Source organism: Mustela lutreola, chromosome 7 (genome assembly GCF_030435805.1).
Source record: "Mustela lutreola isolate mMusLut2 chromosome 7, mMusLut2.pri, whole genome shotgun sequence".
NCBI classification, from domain to species: domain Eukaryota; kingdom Metazoa; phylum Chordata; class Mammalia; order Carnivora; family Mustelidae; genus Mustela; species Mustela lutreola.
This window is the reverse complement of record NC_081296.1, coordinates 93,047,986-93,070,443: the sequence shown is the minus strand read 5'-3', so window position 1 is coordinate 93,070,443 and position 22,458 is coordinate 93,047,986. Positions and strand designations below refer to the sequence as shown.

At 35.2% G+C, this 22,458-nt stretch overlaps 1 protein-coding gene across 7 annotated transcripts in view; it reads right to left on the bottom strand.

The window, feature by feature from the left end:
• MIPOL1 (mirror-image polydactyly 1) overlaps positions 1 to 22,458 on the bottom strand; it is a 327,451-nt gene that overhangs the window by 211,674 nt on the left and 93,319 nt on the right. For all 7 annotated transcript variants that reach the window (XM_059181948.1, XM_059181955.1, XM_059181951.1 and 4 more), the window contains 3 exons: positions 19,110 to 19,239; positions 6,006 to 6,039; positions 5,576 to 5,746 (listed from right to left, as the gene is read on the bottom strand). In XM_059181948.1, the coding sequence (XP_059037931.1) occupies positions 5,576 to 5,746; positions 6,006 to 6,039; positions 19,110 to 19,239 (335 nt within the window). The remainder of the gene's footprint in view (positions 1 to 5,575; positions 5,747 to 6,005; positions 6,040 to 19,109; positions 19,240 to 22,458) is intronic.

The window sequence follows — 22,458 nt, the reverse complement described above, 5'->3', positions numbered from 1 at the left end:
TCATCTTTTTTGGTTTATTTTTCATTCTGCTGGAGCTGTAGCTTAGTGCTTAGAATAGCCTACAGGCTACAGAGAACAAGGAACCTGACTACTAAAACATTAAATTGAGTTTTTTTAATTACTCTGATGATTACCCCTTGGTCTTTCCATGCTTTTTGCATTTGTCAGTTTGGGACCTGAAGGACTTCAGGATCTATACTTTTCATTATAGCATGTGATAAAAATGAAAAAGGTGTGCTAAGTATTAAAAGAGGCATATAAATGTTTCAGAAATAATTTCAACAAAAAACAATAAACAAGAGTGAGCAAATTAAAAGGACAGTTATTGATTTTAGATATTTGTAATGACTCAATTCCAAAAATAGTGGTGAATTAAGATTCTCTACATGGTGTTCAGGTTATAGAAATTTATGTCACTAATTCAGCCTTGATAGATCAACAACACAGTGAAACCAACATCTAGAAGACAACAAAGAAAAGGAAGCCCACGGAAAAGACAAAGGATGTTGCGATATTTAATCTGGGAGAGACAAAACAGAGCTAGTATCTGCTTTTGCCTGCCTATGCGCTAACCCTGTTTTTACCTTACAAGCTCCTTTTTACATAGTTTCATTGATCAAGCCTGGCAATACAAAGTCTGATTCTTATCAGTAGGTGAGAATTAAGTGAGTTCAAGATCCATAAGCATATTATCCATTATGCCTGGAGTTGATTCCAAACACATACATAGAGAATTTACCAATTATCTTTGTTATATTCTAACTCTTTATGACAAGTCCTCTGCTTTGGTGTTTTGAATATATTTTGTCAATGCCCCTGGCCCATTTGGCCGAAGTCCATATCCCAACCTCCATACCCATGCCTAATTTATTCAGTTTTCAGGACTGGGCCCCTCACCTACGTCCCAGGTACCAGCTGGTGTCCAATAAATGAAAATCTCTGCAGGATTATCCTATCAACTGTAAGTATCAATGAGGCCCAGCGGCCTGATGCTAGGCCCTGCCCATATCTATGCCTGTACTTGGAAATCAAAAGTCTAACCTAGCCCAATTTAGCTAGAATGCCCTCCCCAATGTAAGTGGGCTTCCACATTCAATCCAATTGGAGGCCTGAAAAGAATAAAAGATTGAGTAAGAAAGAATTCTTTCTCTCTGATCTTTAAACTGGGATATTAGTCTTCTCTTGCTTTCAAACTTAGACTTGGACTAAAACTTACATCTTCAGTTCTCCTGATTTCTCAGGCCTTTGGACTCAGACTGGTATTAATCATTGGTTCTCCTGGGTATCTAGCTTACGGACCAAAGATGTCGAGCTCCTCTGTCTCTATAATCGCACAAACCAACTCTTTATAGAAATCTGTTTATATATATATGTATGTGTATATATATATACACATATGTATATGTATGTATATGTATATGTATGTGTGTGTGTGTGTATTTTTTTTTGGGGGGGGTTCTGTTTTCCTGGAGAAGCCAAACTAATACAAATGATTATTTGATTTACTCTAGCTTATAATAAGGTCAGGCCTCAAAGCTCATGAGTTGCCAATCCTGGCCAGTTCTATTCTGCTGCTTATTGATGTCCAGCCTGGACTCAACTGTGCCTCTAGCTGTATGTGCCAGAATTAGGACATTATTGCTCATGTAGATATTTGAATATAGTTGATGCAATATAACTTATCAGTCAAATGTTCTGAGGCTAATATGAGTACCAAAAGCAAGACATGAAGAGGAAATGAATATTTAGCTAAATCAAAAATCAGTCAGAGATAAGATTCCTCAATACTGGGTAGTTTAACTAGATAGCTTCTAGAGTTCTATGAAACTTAAGATCCCAGAAAAGTTAGTGAAGAAATGGAAGTTTCTAGCTTTATCCCATAATAACATGTATTTCTGCTATTTAAATAAACTATATGAGCACTAATGGGCCAAAAAATGAAGAAAAAATTAAAGATTGGTTGGTAAGATAATTCTTTAATCAAACAAATACAAATTACAATTTTAATTTATCCTATAAAAGATTTTAAGGCACTCAGTTCTCAGCTTGTGATAGAAAAGATATGGGAGAAGAATTTGAATAAATAAGAGTATTAAGATTTATCAGAAAAAGATAAGATTTTAACAAGGCCAGTTCAAGTAAATAAATGATTTTAACTTGATTTGAAAAACAAAGTAAATTAGATTTTTATATACAAAAATCAAGAAATTCTCACTGAATCTGAAAATTTTTAGTAGCTACATAGAATGGGACTAAGGTAACCCTAGCAGGAAACAGAAGATAGAGTGTAATTAGAAAACATTTGATGCCAAATAGCAGCTCTAAAATTACGGTCAAATCCCTATGGAATTCTTTTCCAAAACTCAAAATCTCAGCCAAATCGTAAGAAAATCATCAGATAAATCCGAATTCAGAGACATTCCACAGAATATCTGGCTAATACCCTCAAAACCGTCAAGGTCTTAAAGGAAAAAACGTTTTAAAAAAAGGAGTCCTAAGCTGTTACAGACTAGAGGAGACTGGAGAGACCTGGTAATTAAATGCAATGTGGTATCTTGGACTGAATCTTTAACAGGACTTTAATGGAAAACTGATAAAATCTGAATAATGTCTGGAGTTCGTGGCAATCTACCAATGTGGGTTTATTCATTCTGACAAACTTACCACAGTCGGGAGCAATGGCAAAAGCAGGGCAAACCAAAACTGGGTCAAAGGTATAGGGGGACTCCACAGTACACTACCTTTGAGACATTTCTGCAAATCTAAAACTGTGCCAAAATAAAAGGTTAATTTTTTAAAAATTAAGAAAAAAGTTCCCATTTAAACTATAAGTCAGTAATTCAAAAGTTCAATTTTGGAATGATTATGACGTAAAAATTAGGATAAATACTATTGAGGCCAGAAAGCTTAAAAACTATGCAAATTAAGTTAATTAAAATAAACTGCTTCATAAAACATAATAACGACATGCAATAGATAAATAGATAAATAATAAATATACTGCAATGATGGATAATATCTATTTATAAATAAAGACATGTTGGTAAATATTGCCAAATGTTGATTTCTTGGTGTATCCTGAAAGGCAGCAGGCAAAGGATAGAGAAAGAAGGAAAGGGTAGCAGTCAATATTTAATTATGTTCTATGTATTCATTTTTAGTTAACCTAAGAAAATAAATGATTAAAAAAAAATCAAATGTTTGAGTTCACACTGTAATTGCCTCCAAGCACTAAAAACCAGTTTGGCTATCTCTTCAACAATACACTGAATGACTCAAGATTGCATACTGTTGGTAGGATACAAAATGGTAAAAGAAGTTGCTCATTTTAGAAGCTTAAAGACTTTTTCCAAATCTAACCTGAAAATAAATGTCAGTTCTCCACATCCAGATAGGATGAAATCATTTGTGGCAAAACAGTGCTCCAGCCAAAAACAACAAAAGCCTGATTAAATTTAAAAATCCAGTTTAAAGACGTCAGAAGGAGGTGGCTGTGACAATGAGTGGAGTGGCCAAGATTCTGAAGAGGGTGGTTTGCAGATCTGGAAGTATTCTTTCCCCCCTTAGTTTTAAAGATTCTGGGCCTGGGCAAGGGCCTGGGAAGCCAGGCTTTGCACACAGGGCTCATGTCACAGGACAGAAAAATCATCGAAGATGTAGGTGGTTTTGCAGGGTGGAATTGACACAATTGGAGGTTTGAGACTTGTATCTATCTCAGATCATTTGATAAATCCCAAACCTGTACAGGGGTTGAAATTAAAAAGCTAAGCCCAAAACCCTTTGAAAAGCATAATGGAGTTTTCTACAGTCTTACAATGTTGAGGACATAAACACTGGAGTACAAGCTTTGCCAGGAATAGGGTGGTATTGAGTATCAGCTCTGTTTGGGAAGCCTTACCAAAAGGACCAGGTTGAGCCACAAGTAGACCAAGACTTATCAAAACTTCTATCCATTCTACATGGGAGACAGTAAAGCATCTTAGAGAGTGATGAAAATGAATTAATAGTAAAAAGTTTATGAAGTAGGAGAGAAAAGGGGCAATTGATTAGGTGATAACCTTAAGCAAGCAAGAAAAGACGGGAACTAATACAGAAATACGTTTCCCTTAAACAAGGGCACGTACAAAGTAAGAAATAAAATACAAAAGGCAGAGTATATGGGTACAAATGCAGGTAGGCTGGCAGATTAAAGTGGTCAGAAAAAGCAGAAGTTACTTTTTATACTGGAGAGGAGAGGTTGGATATCTAAGGAGCAAAAAGGGAGATAAAAGAGTCCTTTACAGGGGAGAGTTGAATGGACTAACAAAAGGCCAGAAAAATGGTGGGCAACATCAAGGGCCTACCTGAAGACAGTAATCATGAATTTAAGGGTTAGCTCCAAATCTGTGTGATACTCCTCTCTATATAAAGCTGTGAAGGTGTTGAACAGGCAGAAGTTAAATTTATAAGGTTGAGGTTTTGCTTGGTGAGTAGGACAAGGGGCCAAGAGAACTGAGGTTATATTAAATGCAAATTGGTGGTAATTAGGTGAGCCCTGGAATCCAAGCTAGTTAAAAAGGGAAGTGGGAACAGGAGAGGTTTGAGAGAATAGAAAAACAAGCGGCAAAATCAACAGAAATGGGTGCCAGTGGAGCTGAATTTGCTAGTCAGAGTTCTGGAGTTAAGTGGACTGGAAAGACAGCAAGTGCTGGTCAGAAACAGGATATGACCGTAGGGCAGATGGCAGAAGCAGAGCAGAACACAGGATCATGAGAGGAGAGAAATGCAAGAAGATGAAGAGGCCAGAATAGTGAAAGAATCATCTGTATAGATATTTAAATCACCAAGAATTGTTTTTCATAATTCAAAACCACAAGAGTAGGCTGAAGAAAGAGACCAGGAAATACGCCCTAAGATGTTCAAGAAGTGAGAGAAGCAGCACAGAAAGAAGTGTGCACAGGACTGTAATGGGAGGGCCTACTGGGCGGTACAATCGGGTGCACGAGCTTCAAAACTAGAGGTGTTTTGAGAGGGAAAAGGAACAGTGATGTAGAAACACTAATGCGGAACAATCCTGTAAGCCCACTGGTGTAACTGCTGCGGGAGGGAATACAATCACTACTTGAGAGGACTGTAAGTAGAAGCAGTATCCTCAGGGAGGTAATCAGGTTTCAGGTAGAGCAGGACGGTGTAAGTCGTGTTCAGAAAAGAATACACTAATAATTTGACTCATTTATCAGTGTTTACTAAAAGGCACTGAATTAGGCACTGGGAATAAAACAGTAATAAAGACATAATCTCAGCCCTCACAAAACTGCGACTCAAGTAAGGAGTTTCATATAAAAGTGATTACTTTAAAGAATATAACTAAATTCGTTTTTTAAATATAACTAAATTTCTATAACAACCTAACAGTTTTATTAAGAAACGAGGATGCATGTATTTGAAGAATGGTCTAACAAAATTTGTGACTATTTTAATGTATCTAATCATCGTGGTATTAATCATATGCTGAAAACCGTTTGAATTAAGACCATGTGGGGATAAGTCATTTTTTTAACGGTAAAGAAACAGGCGAAAATGCTTTTACAGTTACCTGAGACAAAGCAGCATCCCGCTCTTCTATCACTGCGTTCATTTCTTCTGCAGTTATTCTCTTTTTACATTCCTTGGTCTTGTAGATTCTATCCACAATTACAGCTCCATTCTCCTGAATAGCTATTCCTGTGTCTGCATTGTTTATTCTGTTCAGTAATTCCTGTAATGTCTACCAACACCATTATATGTTAGTCAGACATGAAGTTTTAATATATTTTATTTAATATAGGGTTTTAATTAATAGGCACATGTGAATTGTAAATTGACTGAGTGAAGTTATTGAATTTTCATATTGCAGCAAAGATGTACATTATTAGTGTGTCAATTCTTCTTTTTCCCACATCTTAGTTCTTGAAACCCACTCAATTGAACTTAAGCCTCTAAGATATAAGACTGACATCAAGAAATCTCCTCAGAGAATGGCTTACCATGTCATTTTCTTCAGGGTTAATATTTTCTAGCCTAGAAAAAAGGGACACAGAAAGCCTGATCAGTAGCATTTCCTTAGTGCAGCAAAATGAGTTCGCTTTTTAAATCTTTAGAACCTCAAGTAATTTCATTCGACTAGTCTTTAGAGTCAACCATGACACTGAACATATTAAAGTGCCACCTGCTCGACTCCATCTTTCAATAATGCTCCATATCTTCTGCACTGACTTCAGACTGTTAAGTTATTAATGTTTACTGCTATATATGACTACAAGGATCAATTGTTCATATGTGCTTAGATGAGGAAAGTTCCCTAGTGATAGAAGCACTACTTCTCATCATTATATTTATTCCTGGACTTTCAATTCTTACCAAAAACTGTATTTCCTCTGGTTTTTTTTAATTTCATCACAAATAAAACAAGGCAAGTATTTTTATTGCAAAGTTTAACTATGTTCCCTCAAAAGCAAAGACAAATAATGACCACTAAATTTGAACTGAAAATCTCCTGCTGCTATTTGTTAAAACAAATACACTGTATAGAAAGGCTGACCAAAACTAGAGCACATGTTTTTAGATGACTAATGTTATTTTTCTCTTTCAATACATACTTAGAATTATTCAATCTAAAGCCTAAGGAAGTAAATTCATTCCTCTCATAAATGCATTTTGTCTTAGAAGAGTCATTGTGCTTACTGAAATGTTTTTTGATGTTGGTGAATTGAACAAATGCAGGAACAATAAAGAAAGAAGCTCTAAATGAGTATCTTAGAAAATGCCAATAATGTAATTTAGGCAATCATTAAATTGGGTAAGTTAAATGAAAATCTGTAATGGATATTAATAAAATGATGTCGATTTTAGAAATAGCTCCATTATTTTTAAATTGTACTAAAATGTTTAGATATATAAGTTCCTGTTTTCTCATATCCCCAATTTCTGGGCTCCTACGATTTAATATTTACCACCATAAAAAAAGGTTACTTGGAAAAGATATAGAGAAGCAACAAATTTATTACAAAGCTGTTCCAAACTATAGTTCAATGAAATTGCTATATTCATGAAGAGAAATTTAGAAGACTGCATTTTTAATAGGAAAAAAATAAATATACATAAAAAACTATTTTTTAAAGAATTAATTTATTTTAGAGACAAAGTGAGAAAGAGCACAAGCAGAGGAAGTGGCAGAGGGAGAGGGAGAAGCAGGCTTCCCACTGGGCAGGGAGCCCAATGCTGGCGCTTGATCCCAGGACTCTGGGATCATGGCCCGAGCTGAAGGCAAACGCTTAACCAACTTGAGCCACCCAGGTGCCCCATCAAAAACTATTTCTACACATTCTTAAGTGGTCTAAATTTACAGTATGACATGGCAATTTTGAATTATATATACTTAATATATCTCAAACTAGTAATGTCCACTTAGATTCACATTTCTTCCAAAATAAATCAACAGTTTTCAAATTTCTGCTTCATAAAAGCTCGTTCTACAAAAACTCTGTAGATAATAATTTTTAATCAATTAAAAAACAGTGAAAAGCACAAGATAACAAAATTCTTACACTTAGGGATGCTCGCATAAAAGTATTTGAAAAACATCAATAGTACTTAAACATCATTTTTAAGGAAGTCATATGTAGTGAAAAGTATTTACCTTAATGTTGTTCTTTTTAGATGAAATCAGACTAAGAGCTAATTACAGACTAAGAGCTAATTACAGCAGTTTCCAAAGAAGACTCAATTTAAATTCTTATAAATGTCATAATTAACTTATTAAATTCAATAATTTAAAATGAAAAGATACATGAAAGTAAACATTCAGATTAACAGATTACTGGAAATGCTTGCAAAAAAAAAAGTTTAGATCTCAAGGTTATAAATCTCCTTCTTTTGTTCCAAACAACTTCATATATGATTAGGAAGAAAATAACAGTATAGGAAGGATACCTAATTTGTACATTCAAAATAATCAACACAACAAAGAGTGTATGCAATTTCTATGTGATAACCTGTAAGGTTTCTTTAGGCATTGCAAGGTGAAGAATTATTACTTTAAGGAGAGACGAATGAGTCTGAATGTTTTAAATTATTATCTTTCAAGAGGGTATGGTTAAGAGAGTTATATTAGTTAAGATAGTTGTATTTAGTCTACTAACAAACTTCTCTGCTAACAAATACAATTTTTTAAAAAATAAAATTTTCTTGTCAAAGGTTATATTAAATCCTTTCCACATAAATTTAGCATTGCAGATATAAATAATGTATATGATTGCCCTTAGAAGTACATAATGTATAGTGATTTATCATTTTGCTGATGAGTGAATTTGAACATGTTTTAGTAGGTGTGCCAGGTTTGACATGCAGGGCATGAGGTTTAAGCCAATCATTTAGCATTTATTTAGATCTCAGTTTTGCTTTACTATTCTTCATAACTTTCTTAAAGATTTTACTATTTTGAATAACACAGAGGACTTTGGGTGAAGGAGAGGAGAAGTGAGTTGGGAGAAATTAGAGGGGGAGACAAACCATGAGAGACTGTGGATTCTGAGAAACAGGGTTTTGGAGGGGATGGGGCTCGGGGGGTTAGGAAGGCTTGGTGGTGGGTATTAAGGAGGGCATGTATTGCATGGAGCACTGGGTGTGGTGCATAAACAATAAATCTTGGAACACTGAAAAAATAAAATAAAATTTAAAAACAAAACAAAACAACAACAAAAATTTTACTTATTTAAATGAAAGAGAGTGAGCACAAACCAGGGCGGGGGAAGCTGAAGAGGGAGAAGCAGGCTCCTGCTGAGCAGGAAGCCCATTGTGGGACTCCATCCCCGGAGAGCAGACGCTTAAACAACTGAGCCACCCAGGCACCCCTAAACTTTAAAATTGATCTCAATTTTGCTCTATGGTTATCCCTGTAAGTACAGTGATAAATGGTCATTAAGAGAAAACCAAAACTTTAATGAAAATGAGCAAATGGTTAATCTGAGATACGAAAAATTCATACAAACAAGTAACTTTCAATATAAACATGAGTCTGGGAAGAGAAAAGGCTAATATTTATATTTTTCTATTTGTATTTCTTTAAAAGCTTCAGGAAGTACTTGTCATGGATATCAAAGATTAACTGCATCATAATTTAGTCTCAACCAGATTATTTGCAGGAGAGATCAGCAAACTTTCTGTAAACAGTCATATAATATTTTAGACTTTGCTGTATGTTCTCTGTTGCAGCTACTAAATGCTGCCTTTGTAGTACAAAAGCATCCTAAGATAATATGTAAATGAACAGGTGTGGCTGTGCTACCATAAAACTTTATTCACAAAAACAACAGGAAGGATGGATGTCCACCACAGGTCTTTACTTTGCACATCCCTGATATAGAGCACTGGAAAATGGGACGAGATCTTTGATGTTAAAACACTGTTTAAGTGCCAACTGTGACATATTTTTCTGAGTTGGATCACTCAATACCCAGTTAAAGACTAATCACCTAAAAATTTGGATTTTAGAAAATAAAATTCAGTCTTACTAGTACATCACCTACTATATTACTTAAGAAAACATAAAAATTAGACAAAATCCTACTTTTAGAAAAAAGAAGATAATTTGAAACAGTTTACCAGGTTTTCTATTTTCTATATAAAATGACTTGTTGGAGGTTTAAGGTTTATTAACAGCATGTGTAACTGGCTTAATAAAGACTTAAAGTAATAGTTGATGTTATATGTAATACAGCTAACAAGCTATAAATTATATATCATTAAATGGAAATTTGCAATTATACAAAAGAATATCATCCTTTTGGAAACTAAATTATGCCTTTAACAGTCTAACCAGACATAGTCATGATAATGAGTAAGAATTTTGCTGAAGTAAATGTCCATGGGCTCAAGTTTCAATTGATTTCCTATACCTTGCATATTCTGACTGACACCCCTGCACGCTAAGTGAAAAGACCCATGCATGAAATGTCACATTTCTTGATTTATCCCTAGATCAGTCGATAATCGTGTCTTTCCTTTCTGAACCTATAGTCATTCACCTTGTTCAATGGGAAGAAGTTAAACTTTGACCTCAAATGATAAAAGGAACTAGTGATCACCCTAATCAAAAAACTCTGAATTGTTTATTTTTATTCTCTTTCATTTTTACACAGTATCACCTTAATATGTTAAAAAGAAAAACTGAAGACACTGAGTATCACATGACCTCAAAAGCCGGAATATACATACACAAATGTATCTGTATTAGTAAGTAAATTTTAGTCATTTTAACTTGAATCCTTTTTACTTTTTTCCTAGCTTTGGCTAAAAGTGAAAAGAAAAAAAGCACTGAAGATTCAAGGGGTAGGGGAAGGCAGACATGGCAGAATATAAGAAAAAACAGACATCACAAAAAGACAGAAGTAGATCAGAACTGGCAAAGATGAAAAGAAAATGACAGAAAGAACTTGAAGATTATAGGAAGCAAGAAATAAGGAATTAAGACAAAAAGAGACAGGAAATAATGTGTATTATTTCAACTTATAACCTAGTGCCTCCAAATATGCTTTTCAGTCAAGCAAAGCTCAATTGGTTCTACCTTAAGGAATTCACCTAAAATGCACTACTAAAAGTTCAGAACCTACAGATGCCAACTGAGTAGAACGGAGCTTCCACAGTGACATTTAAAACTATGCTGACAGGGGCGCCTGGGTGGCTCAGTGGGTTAAAGCCTCTGCCTTCGGCTCAGGTCATGATCCCAGTGGGATCAAGCCCCACGTCGGGCTCTCTGCTCAGCAGGGAGCCTGCTTCCTCCTCTCTCTCTGCCTGCCTCTCTGTCTACTTGTGGTCTCTGTCTGTCAAATAAATAAATAAAATCTTTAAAAAAAAACAACAACTATGCTGACATATGCAGACATAACAAGCTGTTGTTCTTCCCTCCTATGTATTTTTCCTGATCTCCCCAATCCGCACCCCTAGACTATAAAACTGTAGGAGTGGACTACAACATGTTCCAAAGAAACATTAATATTCACATCAATTAATATTATTTTAAGAATTTATGCAGTTATTTCTTTAATGTCTGTCTTCTCAAGTATACTAGGATCATAATGCTGCATTCTGAGTAACCTGACAGTACACAGTCAATAATTTTTTTTAAAAAGATTTTATTTATTTGACAGACAGAGATCACAAGTAGGCAGAGAGGCAGGCAGAGAAAGGGGGAAGCAGGCTCCCTGCTAAGCATGAAAGCCCGATGTGGGGCTCGATTCTAGGACCCTGGGATCATGACCTGAGCCGAAGACAGAGGCTTTAACCTACTGAGCCACCAAGGTGCCCCTCAATAAATATTTATTGAATGGATTAAATAAACTAAAAGAAAAGGCTTAGGATTGAGTGTTTTTCTTTTCTCCCTTTCCCACTTCTCCCTTAATACAAATGCTACAAAGAACAAATGATAAAGGGTCTGCCTTGGGGAACCTTAATTTTAACATATTATAATAAAAACTGGAAACAAATGTATGCACAAATTAAAGTAGACAATTGAAGGTTAAAAAAATAGAAAAATAGAAAGAGAGATTCAAATTAAATTGAGCCATCGATTAAAGAGAGAATGAATAAAACTAAGAGACTAAATCAGTAGAGGCTCTAAGGAAAAAGTTTTGATTTGGGTACGTGGGCAGATGGTTGGGACAAGGGATCAAGGCAAAATAAGGTTTTTAAAAATGAATTAATATTTCCATTTGGTAAGTTTGAGTCACCTATGCAAGTCTGAGATAGATAAGTCCTACAATGTTTAATTGACTTTGACTCCTTGGGCAAGTGGTCAACCACTCAAAGTTTTTTCACCTATAAAGTATAAACATCATCCCCTTGAGGAGTTGACATTGTATAAAAAGCTGATTTGTTATCTTTGGGATGTGATTTTGATTTCTGAAAGAAACAAAATCTATTTAGAAGCAAATTTCATGAATAAAATTGGTAATGGGGGTGCCTGAGTGGCTCAGTCAGTTAACCATCTGCCTTCAGCTCAGGTCATGATCCCAGAGTCCTTGGATAGAAGCTGAACAGGGAGTCCGCTTCTCCCTTTGCCCCTGCTCCTCTCTCCCTCTCATGCTTTCTCTCCCTCCCTCTCTCAAATTAATAAATAAAATCTTTTAAAAAATTGGTAATCAACCGAGGTAACAAGATTCATAGTCATGAATTACATGTAAATACAGTACTGTGCAGCAGGTGATAAACTGAATGTAATAGTACTTCCAAATTTCCAAATTTCCAAAGAAGAGTCGTAAAGATATAATGAAAGTACTGAAATACTGAAAGTACTGAAATAAAAAAGGCGTCTACTTTTTAAAGTTAAGTTTAAAAACATTTGGCCCCAGGCTCCTGGGTGGCTCAGTCAGTAAAGCATCTGTCTTTGGCTCAGATCATGATCCTTCTCTCTGCCTGCCACTTCCCCCGCTTGTGCTCTGTCAAATAAATAAAATCTTTAAAAAGTAAATAAATAAAAACATTTGACCCCAGCAAGCGTTTTTGTAGATATAAATAAACTGATTTTAAAAGGCATATGGAGGGACACCTGGGTGGCTCAGTGGGTTAAGCCTCTGCCTTTGGCTCAGGTCATGGTCTCCGGGTCCTGGGATCGAGTTCTGCATCCGGGCTCTCTGCTTGGCAGGGAGACTGCTTCTTCTCTCTCTCTCTCTCTCTCTGCCTGCCTCTCTGCATACTTGTGATCTCTCTCTCTCTTTCTCTCTCTGTCAAATAAATAAATAAATAAATCTAAAAAAAATAAAAAAATAAAAGGCATATGGAAAAGTAAAGGTACTAGAATAGCCAAAACAATTCTGTAATAAAAGAGCAAAATTAGATGGCTCAACATTATCCGATTTCAGACACTATAAAGATTCAATAATCAATACCATTAGTATTGGCAAAGGAACAGATGCACAGATCAATGGAAGAGAAAATAAAGTCCAGAAATTAATCCATACAAATATAGTCAACTGAGTTTGAAAAAGGTGCAAGGAAACGTAATAGAGAAATGATGGCCTTTCCAACAAATGGTACTGGAATAAATGAATGTCCATATACAAAAAACAAGTACCATCTACCTTACACAAAAATTAACTCAAAATAAATCACAGATCTAAATGTAAAACATGAAACTTATAAGCTATAGAAGGATTTCAAAAAGCCTGTATAACCTTATATATAGCAATGAGTTTTAGATTCAATACAAAAGTACAATACATAAAAGAAAAAAAATCAATAAACTGAATTTCGTCAATATTTAAAACTTAGGTTCTGCTAAACACATCGTTAAGAGAACAAAAGCATTCACTGTTGATGGGAACACAAAATAGTGTAGTATAGCTACTCTGGAAGATATTGTGGCAGTCTCTTCTAAAGTTAACATAGATTAAATAGAGGCCCCAGAAATTATGTTACTAGGTTTAGCCAACTGATTTGAAAGCATATGTCCACACAAAACCTGTATGCAAATACTTATAGCAACTTTATTCAAATCATCAAAAATTAGAAAAAAGAAAAGAATCACCAGGAGGTGAGAGGATCGTAGGATAGTATGAAGACTATGAAAAAGTGCCTGAGTTTATTACAAACTATATTACATAACTTCACTGAAGGATTGGAAGGAAAAAAGAAGAGCCATTCTAAGTAACTTTGGAAAGTGGTACTTTGGAAACTGTAAGATTAAAGACAAAAGGAACTATATATGAACAGTGTACTCTAGTAAGAGAAGTTGTTTCTCATGGGGGTATACGTTAATGATTCTGAAAGAGTTATAACGTATATTGGGGTCGAAGAAATAAGGAAATGATGGATGGTGGAGATGGAAACCAGGTTTCTTATTGTTGGAGGAAATTATGCATAAGAAAAAGGAGAAAGCCAAAATGAACTATGTAGCACTGGATTAGTCAGAGAAATAAGTATAAACTCAAATTTAGCTTAATAAAGATCCAGATAGATACATAGATAAATATTTCATATATGTGCATGTATATCAATTAGTATACATATATATAAATTTTGTAGCTCTTTCCACTGATTGGGACTAAAAGTAGTCACACCAAGTAACAATGAGCACACCTAGCATCCCAATCTTGGTTTCTAATACCATTTTCCAATAAAAGGAATCACAGCCTTTTGAGGAATGGCTGAGTTTATGGATAAGGTACATCCCTATACATCCCTACACATCCCTATAAGACATGACCCCAGGGGCATTCTGTGGTGCCAGAGAAGTAAGTGTTTAAAAATCAAAAGGATGGGGAATGTGTCAAAGGGATATGGAGGTCAACCAGAAGAGCTTCCAATGGCCAAGCTGCAATACTTCAAGCGACAAAATAAACAACACAGTATTAGATTATAATCCAAAGTATTAAATGAGTACCCATGAAGTCTATACTAATACAAACAAACAAAAAAATAAATAAATGAAGGAGAAGAGACAAATCTCTTGTTACTGAAGAATTATAAATAATTTGTGTAGATATTTTCCGTGAGGGAAGTAGAGCTCAATTAACATCTCAATCCACACCCTTTATCCCCACCTCAGAGTACGGGCTGCACTTAAGTAATCTGCAATTAAGTAATCTGAAATCTTTCATATTTCAAAGAATATGAAAGGGGAATGTTGGTAAGTAACATGGAGAAACATGGCAAGCACTACCTTGGCTAGGTGACCAAGATTAACATCACTGATGTTAAATCATGTTGATAGCATAATGTTGAAATAATATGATGAGAATGGCACTTTAGTCCTGTATTCTTGGTCTCCCCAAAACCTATACCTCAGTCTAACCACGTGAAAAAAATTCCTAAAAACCCAAATTGAATAATATTCCATCAAATGCCTGACTAATAATCCTGAAAATTGTCCAAGTCATCCAAAACGAGGGAAATCTGAGAAAATATGACTAGACTAGGCAAAGGAGACATAGCAACCAAGTTAATATGGGATCCTGGATGGGATCTTAGAACATAAAAAGGACATGAGAAAAATTAGTGAAATCTAAAGAAAGTGTAGAGCTTAGTTACTAATTATGTACCACTGTGCTTTCTCCCCTGTGACATATGTAACCATGATAATGTAAGCCATTAACAAAAAGGAAAACTGGAGAGTGGTTGTATGGAAACTCCCCTGTACTATCTTTGCAAATTTTCTGTAAATCTAAAAGTATTCTAAAATAAAAGTTTATTGGGGGAAAAAAAGGAAGTCTAAGTAAAGACTGTGGAGTGAAATCTGAACACAGAAATCTGCCACATGAACAGAAGGTAAAAAATTAGTCAAACAGTAAAGGAAATAAGACATCACATGGTAATTCTTAAAAGTAGGATAGAGAAATGATGATTTGGGCCAAGTTCACCAAACCTCCCCTTTTATACCTAAAAACAGGTATGGAGAAAAGACAATGAGTTCACCAAATCCTGAGAATTTTTCACTAATACCGCACAGCTTAGAAATAACCTGAGAGACCAATGAGTTGAATATGCATAGATTGCCCAGAGAAAAGTAAAATCCTTCCTGAACAGAAGAATCCTGTATTACAGAAGACTCTTTACAAAGAAGGAAGAAGCATCAGAGTGGACCATTTTCCACTACACCAGTGGAACAAATAAAAGCCCTAAAGTAATACTCCACAGAACCTAGATATACACAAGAACAGGTAGAGTGAGCCCGTGGTCCACTCCAAGACACCTCACAAAACCTCTTAGGCAGTGCAGAACTTGCAACAAAAGGGGTATATAGCCTAAGGGAGAGTTTCCCATGCTCTCCACACATCCTCCAACCCAGCCCATTGCCACAAGGACTGTACAGAAAGGTGACCAAAAGCAATGCCTTGCCAAGAAACTGTAGCTCTGAGGAGAAGGTAAATAGGTTTCAAATAATATGAAACGTTTATCGAGGAAATCTCACTTGCACTATATCAGAACAAAGAAAAGTTCTTGACAATTTACATTATGAGCAAGATGAAGAGAAGTGACATGGAAATTATGAATACACTACAAACACATGATAAATATAAAAAATAATATAAACCAAAGGAAAGAAGAAAAATTTCCAATCAGCGGTTGGTATCTTAGAAGAACATAATAAGAACATGAATTCAAGAAAGGAAAGTTCCAAGAGAAGATGCCAAACAAAAAAGTGAATGAAATGGGATGTTGAAAACTTAAGGGAATGTGCTGAGAACCATAAACAAATGAATATATAAAAATTTAATAAATGAACTAGAAAAAATAGGGACAGGAATAGTGACAATTGGAATTACTAGTATAAAGAAAAGGCTAGAGATGATCACAGTAAATGCAGAGGAAAAGAGAGGGATTCAAATAATTATTGAACAGATAATATATAAAGACAAAAGTGCCCCAATATACAAATAACTAGAGTCTCTAAAACAACCTAACAAATAGAATACAAACTTCACAAATCTAAAATTTCCATAACTAAAAGAAGCATATAGCCCTAGGAGAGGCATGCTGTGGGTTCCAAATATGTTATGAAAGACAAAGCAAAACGAATACCATGATTAAGTTCTTCTACTTCAAAAACAAAGAATCCTTCAGGTATCCAGGCAGAAAATAATCAAACACCAAAAACCAAAACAAGTCCCGATAAGGGAAAAAAACCTGTGACCTGACTTCTTTTTAGCCAAACTCAATCTCAAAAAATAAGGTAACATTTTTAAAATATATTTTTAAAGATTTTATTTATTTATTGGACAGACAGAGATTACAAGTAGGCAGAGAGGCAGGCAGAGAGAGAGGAGGAAGCAGGCTCCCTGCTGAGCAGAGAGCCCGATGCGGGACTCGATCCCAGGACCCCAAGATCATGACCTGAGCCGAAGGCAGCGGCTTAACCCACTGAGCCACCCAGGCGCCCCCATTTTTACAATGTTTTGAACAAAATACTTAACTCAATAACTTTATTCATAACCAACTTGAATATAGGAATAACACAAAGCCTGTTTGAAGCATGCTAAATCTGAGAATAAAGTATTTATTAGCCTTTCCTCAAAAAACTGAAAATGAAATTCAGTTATCCAGGGATTTCCCAGAATAAAGAAATCAGGTATAGGGGCGCCTACATGGCTCAGTGGGTTAAAGCCTCTGCCTTCGGCTCGGGTCATGATCTCAGGGTCCTAGGATAGAGCCCCACACAAGGCTCTCTGCTCAGCAGGGAGCCTGCTTCCTCCTCTCTCTCTACCTGCCTCTCTGCCTACTTGTGATTTCTGTCTGTCAAATAAATAAATAAAATCTTCAAAAAAAAAAAAAAAAGAAATCAGGTATAAAATTTCATGTATAAAAAAAGTTGCAGATAATAACCATTCAACCATTTTAAATACAAAATCAAAATAAACATCAGGGTGATATTTTGGCTATAGAACCCAATATAATTTCTACAAAGATTTTAAAACTAAAACTTATAAGAAAAAAAGGAGTTTAAAGGTTATTTCATAGGTGAAAGTTATATGATACTGTTTAACTGAAACACTGCATGATTCAGAAAACTGAAAAGAACTAATGATTCCAACACCTTACTATTTTTCAGTCTCTTTTCTTAAATTCTGAAGGATCTTTGGGGAATTAATACAGTTTACTATAAGAAAACTTTGCATGAAGTTCAAAAATTTCTTAGTTTCACTTCAATTATTACTCCCAAATTCAAGTTAACACACAGCACCAGCTATGAACCAGGTACTTTTCAATATTTATTAAATCATTTAGTCCTCATAACTTATACAAAGCAGGCACTATTTACCCATTTTGTAGGCAAAAAATTGAGTCCCAGGGACTCTGAGTAATTTGTCCACAGCTACACAGCTAGGAAGCAACAAGATTCAAATACAGATGTTTGGATCTGGATTCTGTGCTGTTAACCTCTACATGATATTGCCTCTCAAATAAAACAGCATGTAGAAAATTATATGATTTTTATCAAATTAGTTCTATGTCTACATCCATTCGACCACCAACCATCCATTCTGGTAGATAATAGTATTTAACTATATAAGCAAAAAAAATGTTTGGAATAATGTTTCTCTATTGATAAAGATAGTTATTTGGTAGTAGGTACTGGAGAATTCACGTAAATTTTTTTGCTTTCTTTGTTTCTATTATTCGATGAGTTTAATGCTTTATAATGAGTATCAGTCTTCAAAAAAAAAAAAAAAAGAAGCCATTAATCTAAACAAAAAACAAACCACATTACCTAATCACAACTTGAACACTGTCATGTTAATTATTTAATGACTTTTTGTCTCCCTAATGAGCAATGTTTTAATTAGTACTTTACTATAATCCCCCAAAGAGCCTAGAACAATGTTGGGCAGAGCAAACACTCAATAAATATATTGATGGATCATCATAAAATATTACATTACTATATTGTACCTATCTTACAAGTAGTATATTTCTAGATGCTCTTGAGTCTTGACCTAAATCTGACTCCTTCGACTAGCATCATTTACATTATCAGGGAGCTTGAAGAAAAGGAGAATCTTAAGCTCCACACCATACTTACTAAATAAGAACGAACATTTTAACAAGATTTCCCAACTGCTTGAAGCCATACTAAAATTTGAGAATTTCTAGAGCATTATTTATCTAAGTGTGGTCCATTATTTACCTAAGTCAGAATCACCTAGGTTGCTTGGTAAAAATGTAGATTCTCGGGCTCTACACTATTTCAAGTATCATTAGAATTTATGATACACCTAATAAAAGTAAAAAGTAGTAACAAATAGGAATGAGCATATTATGCAGAGAGCAATGGTAGAACCCACATAGTTTAAATAAATCAAGAAAGTGATAATAAGAGAGGGAAGAAAAGAGGCATCGCTAAGGAAAGTAGAGTAAAGATATCAAGAGTAGGCTATGAAGAAGTAGAGTCATTGTACAGAGTGCTGTGTATTCCCCTGAACTCCCCTCTTTTTTTAAACTGTTATCCTGACATGCAAACTACTACAGCATGATTGTGAGAATGTGGAATTTACCCATGTATGCAGCAACCAATAACTTTTCTTAATATGTAAACACCACATAACGCATGCACTTATAAATGTTCCAAAAGTCACATATAGTTTTAAATGTATACTTACACTTTCAGAGACATTTCCATATGTTTGGCTCGAGCAATTGCTTCATCTCTCTCCTCATTGGCTAACCGCAGTCGAGACATAATAGCTTCATCACGTTCCTTCTGTGCAAAATACACTTCTTCAACCAGAGCTACCAAAATATATAATCCATAATTAATTAGAGAAAATTTAAAAATGCATACTTTCAGTAAAAATAAAAAGCAAATACAATTTTTATTTTACTAAATTAAATTAGTTTCAATTAATATTTGGAAAAACATTTTTAAAAGCTACTACAAAATTGAGATACATTTCATATCCATAAAAACACAAATTAAAAGGCCAAATAATAACAAATACTATTAGCTCATGAAATAAAGAAACTCACGCATACACTGCAGATAGGTATATATATTTCTACAGCCATTTGAAGGGCCATTTGGCAATATTTATTACAGTTAAAGATTTGTCTATAACCTGGCAAATCTCCTCTTTTGTATGAGGCCTAGAGAAATTCTTGTACATGTGCACAAGGAAACGTATATAAAATGTTTATTGCAGCATTATATTATAGCGAAAACTGAGAAGTAGCTCAAATGTCCAATAACAGGAGCAAGAATAAATAAATTACTAAACATTCAAAATGGAATACAACATTTAAAACTAATTAGCTATGGACAAATGGACATATTTCAACAATAAAATTATGGCAAAAATTGCAAGGTACAAGGCAAAACAACTCTACCTATCATTATGGTCAATTAGTGAAAATACTAAAATAAATATGGCAATGATAATCATCAACTTCGGGACAGTAGTTATGTCCACAGCATAGTGAAAGGAAAGGAAAGAAAATGGGACCAAGGAAAAGGAAATGGGCAGAGCTGACCTCTTTAGCACTGAGCATCTCCAGGAGCATCGTTTATATAGATGGTAATACAAATGACCTCATCTAAATTTGCACAGCTCTATATAGGGAGATTTGATGTTATCTGAAATTGTCATTGCTCATGCATAATTTCTACCTGAAATCCTAAAACATAACTTTTAAAGTATCACTGCAACATTAGACAAAAAGGGGTTCAAATACCTAGGTCACTGAACCAAACTCTATTTACACTGTCAAACCACAAAAATAGGGAAGATGTTTGAAATGTTCTTGCTAACATTTGTCATAGATTATGCATAGCTAATCAAGAGTTATTCTTCTATTATTTAAATTATAACTGGTAGAAAAGAAACCCTGAGAGAAAGTCAACTATATATTTTCCATAGTAGAAGATAAGATGGAACATGTAACAGCAAAGCTAAAATCAAAACCATTTCCAAGAAAGTGAGCCTAAGGGAAGAGAGATATATTCATTCATTTTTTTACTCATCCATTAATTTATTCTTTCATCAAATATTTATGAAATTCCTGTGTCAGTCACCTATCCAGTTTAAAGCAGTAGGACTACCACATTCTAAAAAGTCCTTACCTTCCTGGAGATGTATACATTCTATTATAGAGAGACTGACAGTAGAGAAAGAGCAGAGCCAAAATTAAACAGGAAGATAGATAGAAGTTAAAGTTTTGAAGGAAAATGAGGGTGTGTCAGAGGAAAAAAAGAGTAATTTGGAAGGTGGGAAAAGAATAAACTAATTTAGAAAGGTGGCCAGAAAAGGGCTTTTTAAATAAATGACATTTCAATACATGCATGCGTGTGTGTGTGTGTGTGTGTGTGTGTATTTGAAAGTAAACTAATAAGCAGAATAAAAAGTAATACAAAGGCCCTAAAAGTATTAGACGAACAGCAGTAAGGCCAGGGTGTCTGAAGCACAGTGAGAAAGGGTGAGAGCTCTGGGAGATCATATATATATATGCCATCCTAGACTAGAGGAGATTATGCGGAGTGAAATAAGCCAAGCAGAGAAAGTCAATTATCACATGGTTTCACTTACTTGTGGAACATAAGGAATAGCATGGAGGACATTAGGAGAAAAAAAGGAAAAGTGAATTGGGGGAAATCGGAGGGGGAAACGAACCATGACAGACTGTGGACTCTGAGAAACAGAGTTTTGGAGGGGAGGGGGGGAAGGGAATGGGTGTGCCTGGTGGTGGGTATCGAGAAGGGCACGTAGTGCATGGAGCACTGGGTATGGTGCGTAAACAATGAATTTTGGAACACTGAAAAAATAAAATAAAATAATAAAAGTTGAAAAAAAAAAGATGAAGTAATAGGATCTGGATTTGTCCTTCCACTTAAATCAATTTTTTAAAAAGATTTTACCTATTTATTTGAGAAAGAGAGAGAAAAAGAGAGCGTGGGCACACACTTGGGGATAAGGACAGAGAGAGAGAGAAAAGAAGACTCCACAATGAGCAGGAACCCAATGCAGGGGCTTGATCCCAGGACCCTGGGATTACGACCTGAGCTGAAGGCAGACTCTTTTTTTTTTTTTTTTTTTTTAATTTATTTATTTATTTTTTTAAATTTTTTATTTTTTATAAACATATATTTTTATCCCCAGGGGTACAGGTCTGTGAATCACCAGGTTTACACACTTCACAGCACTCACCAAATCACATACCCTCCCCAATGTCCATAATCCCATCCCCTTCTCCCAAACCCCCTCCCCCCGGCAACCCTCAGTTTGTTTCGTGAGATTAAGAGTCACTTATGGTTTGTCTCCCTCCCAATCCCATCTTGTTTCATTTATTCTTCTTCTACCCACTTAAGCCTCCATGTTGCATCACCACTTCCTCATATCAGGGAGATCATATGATAGTTGTCTTTCTCTGCTTGACTTATTTCGCTAAGCATGATACGCTCTAGTTCCATCCATGTTGTTGCAAATGGCAAGATTTCATTTCTTTTGATGGCTGCATAGTATTCCATTGTGTATATATACCACATCTTCTTGATCCATTCATCTGTTGATGGACATCTAGGTTCTTTCCATAGTTTGGCTATTGTGGACATTGCTGCTATAAACATTCGGGTGCATGTGTCCCTTTGGATCACTACATTTGTATCTTTAGGGTAAATACCCAATAGTGCAATTGCTGGGTCATAGGGCAGTTCTATTTTCAACATTTTGAGGAACCTCCATGCTGTTTTCCAGAGTGGCTGCACCAGCTTGCATTCCCACCAACAGTGTAGGAGGGTTCCTCTTTCTCCGCATCCTCGCCAGCATCTGTCATTTCCTGATTCACCACTGCTATTCAACATCGTACTAGAGGTCCTAGCCTCAGCAATCAGACAACAAAAGGAAATTAAAGGCATCCAAATCGGCAAAGAAGAAGTCAAATTATCACTCTTCGCAGATGATACGATACTATATGTGGAAAACCCAAAAGACTCCACTCCAAAACTGCTAGAACTTATAC